Below are 8,198 nucleotides of genomic sequence, written 5' to 3'. Positions count from 1 at the left end.
AACCTGATCATATTTAACCGAGCCTACGTATTGAAATGGAACGTCTTTTTATGTATGTATATATATATATATATATATATATATATATATATTTATTAAGGTTATATTGTACTTTTGCTTGCAGGTGCCATTTTCGAACAGGGTACGGACGAGATCCAGTCTGCCTTCAGGTTCGCCATGTTCAACCACAACAAGAACACAACCATTCGAAAGTTTGAGCTACAAGCCTTCGTTGACGTTATTAACACAGCGGATGCCTATAAACTTTCCCGTCTGAGTGAGTAAAAAGAATTTCACGTGATCCCGGCAAAACGGAAAAAAAACTTTTTGTACGAGGTGAAAATGACAGCGTATACCTACGATTAGGGAGATAACAAAGATCCGATACAGTATGTTATCTTGAAATTACTCGCAGATTCAGGGATGGATTGCATCTGCAACGTTTGCAACGTTGCGGTCGTTCGACGATAGTAATCTCTTTCTCTCTCTTTTCGTTTTTTTTTTTTTTTAATCGAAAAAAAGAACGAAACACGGTCTTCGTCTTTGTTCGGCACGAGCGAGGTCTATACAAGGAAGACTCATTTTTGCGTCTCATCGCGCACTGTGAAAATCGATTTCAGAGCGTTTTGTTCCCGATATCAGGTAGGAAGAACCCGAGGGAATGTCAGAAATGCGCCAATGGCCGAGTTATCAACAATAGCCGAGACGCGACGGTACGTGCCGGAAAGCGGGCTTCGACGCACAGAGGACTATTGAGTCCTCCACGAATCTGTCCATTGCGAAATAACCAATGTTTCCTTCTATTTACCTCTAACGGAGATTCGTATCTTTGCGTCCTTTTTCTTTTCTCACCTACGTGAGTAGATATACCAGACGTAACGCGGAGACGGGAAAGAAATGGAAACGGAAAAAGTCCTTTGCAAATTAATAATAAATTGGTACGCGGCCAACGCATCTCGTTATTAGTGCCAAACGTGATCGATATGAAACTTTGATCGTGTCCGTCAACATTCCGCTAAATAATACTCAATAAATAAAAAAAAGTTTGTCGTTGTATGAATCATATATATTACTTGTAATAAAATATCGATTAAAGTCGTACCTTTGACGATATTGATCATATTAACGCTTTAAAATTCATACGTGAAACAACATTGGCGAGTACTCGTTGAATAACCATTGGAGAAAATAAAAGCATTGTCAAGGGCATTATCCTTTTCGTAATCGTTTATTGGAAGAATAATCTTTCGAGAGAATGTAGTATTAACGAAGGCATGCATTTATCATTGTAAAGCTAAAAATAAAAGATAAAACGGATCGATACGAATTCTTTATTGAGAAGAACATTGGCAAGAGAGGCGATTGGACATTTTATTGAATTAATTTGAAATTACTTTTTGAAAATAGCGTAATGTTGATAGAGCGAATTTATAAAACAAAATTATTCTCCATTCCGGACATATTGGTTAACGAAAGAAAAATCGGGGATAGGTTGAATATCAAGACGGAAAGTAAATGGAACGCGATTGAATATGACGAGAGCGCATCTTTATCGGTCCTCGACCCCTTCGCTTTTGCGTATACTCCCGAGGTATATTCCTTCCATATAACGAGGTCGTCACGAGATTGCTTCGTACGTTCTCTCGCCGAAGCTGATAACGTTCGCGATCGTGCACCTGTCCCTTCTCTTGCGCGTCTTTTATGAATAGGCGTGAAACGTCGATAACAATTTCAACGACGCAACTCAACCCAAGGGGTTAGATATCTTTGATCTTCGACCGGTGAAATCTTTCTTTGTCTCATGTCGACGTGCACTCGGGTTTGAAAACATTTCCGACGAGTCTCAAAGTATCCTCGTTCGATCACGAATTCGCTATAATAATCGTACCGTTCTAACTCGATCTACGTCTATTCGTTCTACTTCATTTATCATTGTTACATGGTAATTATAATCGTCTCAATCTCAAATATCTTATTGTTAGTCGGTGTTATCGATCGTGTCGAAATCGATTATATATCATTAAGGGTATTATTAGAGCGCAGTTTGCTATCAGATAGGACGATAACATCGATCGACAAGGGGTGTATTTGTAACGTTGGGCGGATCCGTAAGCGACATCCGTGAGTATTTGGGCCAAGTCCAACGGATATGGAGATCGTGGCGCGTTACGGTACTTAGCAAAGCTGCGCTAATTGTATTAATGCTAGCTGTTCCCCCCTTACAACCCTCAAAGCCAGAGGCCACTACTGTTATAATCCCATAGCTGGTCGCGTTTACTACCTGCTAAATCTATTGTCGAAACGCGCGTTGCTTAAATTGCTTTCACCGGATGCTCCAGCTAAACGATGACTGCCCTTCTCGTTGGCAACTCTCTTGGCTTTTCTCTCGCTCTAGCGCTCTATTTTATTTCTATTCTTTCATTTCTTCGGGACGATATCATAACTCATTCTTCCCAAGGAGTATTCTCCTGGATTTCCACTGACGTTCGAGTACCATTCGTTAATGCTTTCCTCTTAAACGTTTATATTATTTGTATCTCTTTTTATCTTTTATTTAACATTGTTCTTTCGCATAAAAAGTACAGAAGAAAGTAGGAGGGAGAGAGAGAGAGAGAGAGAGAGAGAGAGAGAGAGTTAGAGAGAGGGGGGGTTGGGAATGAGATAGTAGAAAAGAGAGAAAAGGGAAAGAAGATAAAAAGCCAGGAGGATATACGTATATAGAAAGATAGAGAGCGGTGGCCGCGGGGAGAAGAAGGCACGAGAATATTGTGGTAGAAGGAAGAAAAGAGAAAAGAGAACGAAAGAGCCGAGTTAGAAAAAGGTGGAAGGACGAAGGACGAGGACGATGACTGGCGCTGCGAAAAGCGACGACTATGTAGAGGGTAGCGTGGAAAGGGTATTCAGGGGAGAAAAAAGCTGGAAATACCCTCGGGAGCCCTCGGCAGATTTATGCCGGCCCTGGCTGGCTGGATGGCGTGCTGGCAACCTGGCACCTCATATACATTCCTTTTCTCTCTCTCTCTCTCTCTCTCTCTCTCTCTCTCTCTCTCTTGCAGTTTCCAGGCGTCGAGATTTCTGGTACTGGCCAGAGAAAGTTACCGCATAGCCATAGGATCCCCTACAGGATATTATACGATATGCACCGAAAGTTGATAGATGACTATTACGTTCCGTTAAGACGAGCGTACCACTTTCCGTGGATATAGCATCTTTGATGTGATTTTTCAGCGGGGGAAAAAAACTACTTCTTTCCAAAGAGCCAAACAAGAATTATAGAACGTTCTAATATATCTCGCGCTCGAAAATAGACTCGATAATAGAGGAAAGAAATGAAAATGGATAATAGAGAAAAAGACGAGGATAGTACGCGTATCGTGACTCGGGGACGTTGCGTACATTTTTAAAGAAAATATCTCTGGATGGAGAAACTATGAGCCGTAGTCGTTACGCTTTCGATTTAAAACTTTCGAATTAGATTGCAAGTCGCCGTGGTTCTTTTCTTTCTTCGTGCTATTTAAAAGTTCACAAGCTACTTCTTTGCTTTCGAGAAAACGCGAGGGAAAAAGAGAAAAAAAGTGTGAGAGAGGGAGAGAGATTTCAGGCTCAAGCGTCAGAACGAAAAGATAATTAGATTCGATTGGTTTTTCTCCCGATTTATTGTTAATCGTAATATCGTTCCGAGAAACTCTCTCGCACAGGTACTCGTCTCTTTCTCTTTTTCGCTACAAATATCTTACCGTGCAATCGCGATGAAACGTAGACGCGAATAAACAGATAGTATCGATGCTCCAAGAATGCCAATATTACTTCAATTGCGATATAACAGGAGTATGGAGAGAGAGAAAGAGAGAGAGAGAGAGAGGATTAGATGAAACACGAGAATACGTATTTTACGTTCCATAGACACGTAGATACCATCGAGATGTTAAAGATCGATCATTGTATTTCCTCGCGATATCGTTCCTGATACTTTATAAAGCCTATATGCATCTATACACACACATACAATTTTCCGCGAGACAATATAATCGTTTACTTAAACATTGCGCCCTCGTATTTCCTATTCCTTTTTTCCCTCCCACTTTCCCACACATTTTCGACATCTCCCGTGGGAGTATCGAGGTGGTCGAAGGTAGGTATTACCCGAGAGGGATTTGGATAAACTATGGATAGACCGTAAAATTGGCGAGCGATCGTCACGTAAATCGTTCGAGAGAGTAAAGAGAGAGAGAGAGAGAGAGTAGATCATAGAGACTCGTTGCGGTCTCTAGAACCGATCGATGCTTAAATATGCATTTATCTCTCTTTCTCTTTAAAGCACTCTCAAAGGAACAGAACAGACCTATCCATCGCAGAAATTCAAAGTTGTACCTTGCCTTGCGATCGATACGAAGTTGAGCTGAACATCGAGCTTACGACTCTCAAAGTTCAATTATTGACTCTCAATAATCAACCTTCTTTCTTCATTCGATTTTAGAGCATAATCGGTAACGTCAACGAATCCAATATTTCTCTATTTCTTTTTTGCTCCCTCTCACTCTCTCGCGCTTTTCTAGGGAGGCCAATTTTTTATCGCTCGCAAACTTTCTTAATTTGTACCAAGTCTGTGACGGACTAATTAATATTGATGATTGAAGAGTGCTCACCTTGTTCGGTGATCAATTTTCATCGGCATTAATAAACGGAGCTTTTCGTGAGAAAAGAAGAGTCGGCCATGCCGAAGCTTTCGTCTCGGGGGAGCGTCGACGAAGCCTGGAATAAGTACCCAAAGCAAAGTTAAAGCTAGCTCGCTTTAAAAAGCGAGAGTCCAATCGCTCCTGTAAAGCTATCGATAAGGGCGTGCCTCTCGCTTTTAAAACGGTTAATTACGTTAAGTGAGTCCAATCATTTCGTTCGCTTCACGAAGAAAATAGGGCTAGTGCAAAGTCGAGCTAAATCGATAATATCCTATTAACAAAGTATACCTTTTTACCGTTCCCTTCGATCTGAAATGAGCATTAATCTGTGATGGCGTTTTAAATGGATTAAAAAAAGAGGTTCTCCTGAAGAGTGAAACTCGCGATTACTTGCATTAATTATCGCTTGTATAAAAATGGAAGAGAGAAATGTCTATATATTTATATGTCTATTATATGTCTATATATATTATGCATTTACGTAGGTATATATTTATATATTACATTAATCCAAAGATTTAGAGGATATTAATCTCCATTGAAGACTCGATATTAATCCGTACACGACGAAGCAGACAGGTTATTAAGAATATCGTGTAGGAAGGATATTATCTTCTGTCCGAACTTCCATCCAGTTACTAAAGTCCGCGGAAAGTTTACCTTTGCTCTTTCGAAAGGCATCGAGCTGGGCTTCCGAGAATAAAGGCTCCATCTTCCGTAACTAATCACCGACAATTCGCCATCTTCCTACGTCCCGTTTGACGGCTAATTTATGACCATAACGCGATTTGAAAGTTAACGAGAGCACGTTTGTTAAACTTGTTAAAATCGATCCTTTCCTCTCCCAATTCCTTTCGTATTTTCTTGATTTCTCTGAACGTGTTTTTTTGTTTTTCTTTTTTTTTTCTTTTTTTTCTTTTTTTCTATTCGTATAATCCAGAATCCGTGAACGTTTGGTTATTGGTTACTTAACGAAAGTAGTTGATGCATTTTCGACGTAAAAAAAAGATGATAGTATGAGAGATGATTCTAGTAAAGTAGACGTCTTCTTCATTGAAATATATGCAGGTATCTACGAACGATCTTACGTTCGGCGCGTATTAATATTTAGAACGTAATTGCATGCGTTTGATGGATAATTTCCTTATTTTTCGTTCCAAACTATAACGACAGAATTTGTTTTTATTATTAAGACCGAAGATAGTACCAACGATTCGTTATACCATCTATTATATGTCCTCGTCGTTCCTCCCTTTTTCTTCTCCTTCCTACTTCCCACGTTTCACGTAGCTCTCGACGTTTCTCTTTTGCCTTCCACTTGGCGGCTTCGGTCCGCTTTTTACGGTCGGTCGTTAGGAGCCGGACCGCAAATGTCTCCGCATGAATTCTAATGTCCGACCAACCCCATCCCTTCGAGGAGCTGGTCCTTTCGCCCTTCCCGATCCTGGAGCCGCGCGTGCCTCGAGAATACTGACCTTCTACTTTCGAGCCCATCCCTTTCTTCTCCTTTCCAACAGAAATTTACGCGAACAGCGAATTCCACGGAAGTCGAGCGTTCCCCAGGAAAGACCGTTTTAGTTTTGCATTTCCATAAGATTTTCGCGCGAGCACAGGTTCAGGCTAATTTCTCGCGATAATTTACATTCCCTCTTATTCTTTTCCAACAACGAGGTTAACGGGGAGAGACGGGACAAGCTAGTGTCCATGGAATGTCCGGCATAATCGTAATTAGCATCAACGCGTTCCACTTGCCGACGACGGTTTTTTGTCCTTCATCTTTGTCTTTCTCAAAGCAGATATAAAAAGACGCGCGCAAAATCAAGCCGAGTTTCTCTCGCAAAAAGCGCAACGAGCTAGAAAATGGAGGCACAAATCGCGATCCCTTCGGAAAGACGTCGTTTCGAGCTGATCACCATCATCCTTCCGAGATCGGTAATTTACTTCCTTTCATAATCGGCTACGGAATATCCCAAATAAATCGAATATTTTTTGCTCGAATTCCATCATGAATCACATCATGAATCCGACTGAGTTTATCGTAACTTTTCTATCTCGGGATTTGAACGTTCGGATAGAAAAATAAAGAAGAAAACGTGCGACAGCCACGGGAGAGACAACTTACTTGTCATCGTACGAGCAATTTTTCTGTCGTGCAGAAGAGCAAATCACGAGCGAACGACCGAGAGCTCATTTTTTAACAAATCTGCAAACGACCGATCGATAAAAATGACAGAATTTTATCAGAGTCACGCCCTCCTCCTTGCTCCTACCGAACTCGATAATCCAACTGGTCCGTCCTGTCTCTCTCTCTCTCTCTCTCTCCTCTCACTCAAATCGATTTATGTTGGAATTCTTATCGCGACGAACGGACAACTGTGCTGTGGGAAAAATTTTGGAAAAAAAGTAGTATGGCTTGTTAACGGCAAGCGCGCTTATATCTCTCGTGTTCGCTCCCGACTATACACCATCGACGTAAAATCGATGGTGCTCGTCCTCCGTTAATAATGCGATGTTCGATAAAAAAGATCGAGTGACGAGAATTTGAAAGTTCAACAGATCCCCTTGTACATTCGAATGTTCATTTATGATGATTTCATATGAGACCTTTATAAAAATTTGACAAGCAACCATGATTTTTTTTTCAAATAGTACCAAACATTCCAAACTCTTTCTCATCGTCTAGAAAAAATTCGGCATACGCTATAATAGATATATCGTTATGTATTATATTATAGAGATGTAACAAAATAGAGGAAAAAGTAGACCTCTTCCAAACCTTTATCCTTAACAAAATACGTTCACCTCTCGCTATTTGTATCCGTTACCGTTGATTCTAATACTCCCATTTCTCTTAGCATCTTTTATTCTCTTGTTTTTCGATAGACACTTTCTCTATCTTTCTCTCTTCTTTTCCGGCAAACTCGAATGAAGACAAACGTGGTTTGAGAGTGAGAGAAAGAAACAGAAAGATGACAATAAGAACGATGCAATTCTTTGGGCTTCTACTGAACGTTCTCTGTTTAAAACGCGTTAGTACCCTCATGGAGGTTAAGTGACGTTGGCTGGTATTATGGAAATGAAGAGGAAAGCAGGGCGGGAGGGGGAAACCAAGTTGGCCACATTTACCGCGGGGCACCAGCCTGGATGGAAAGTTTTCCGCGGAAATTTGGTCTTCCTGCGCCGAGTCGCGGATACGTTGAACTTTTCGTACTACTCGAAGACACGCTTGTCGCGTCCGGAGACGCGCTTTTCGCGATAAACTCTATCTATCTTCCTCCTTCCCTAGCTCACCGTATACGCGGTCCTACGAAATAAACTTTGGCGTCTGGTGGCAGAAGATTGAGAGGGAGAGGGATGGAGGGAGAGAGAGCAAGAGGGAGAAACGTATTTTATCGTTACAAGGAATTAGTACTATATACTGTGAATGCTATGTTTGGTGCTTATGCAACCACATACGTAAAACATAGATATACCTATATCTACTCTATATGTATATTTCGGCTTTGGATTATCGTTTCGGTA

The 8,198-nt window shown here is 41.0% G+C and overlaps 1 protein-coding gene across 6 annotated transcripts in view; it reads left to right on the top strand.

The window, feature by feature from the left end:
* The window catches only part of GluRIB (Glutamate receptor IB), a 127,642-nt gene that overhangs the window by 75,753 nt on the left and 43,691 nt on the right, over nt 1-8,198 (top strand). For all 6 annotated transcript variants that reach the window (XM_035862691.2, XM_035862690.2, XM_035862693.2 and 3 more), the window contains exon 2: nt 125-277. In XM_035862691.2, the coding sequence (XP_035718584.2) occupies nt 125-277 (153 nt within the window). The remainder of the gene's footprint in view (nt 1-124; nt 278-8,198) is intronic.

This window comes from Vespa mandarinia, chromosome 14 (assembly GCF_050613455.1).
Source record: "Vespa mandarinia isolate Hongniang chromosome 14, ASM5061345v1, whole genome shotgun sequence".
NCBI classification, from domain to species: domain Eukaryota; kingdom Metazoa; phylum Arthropoda; class Insecta; order Hymenoptera; family Vespidae; genus Vespa; species Vespa mandarinia.
The sequence above is the reverse complement of the archived record's forward strand: the minus strand, read 5'-3'. Positions and strand labels throughout refer to the sequence as shown.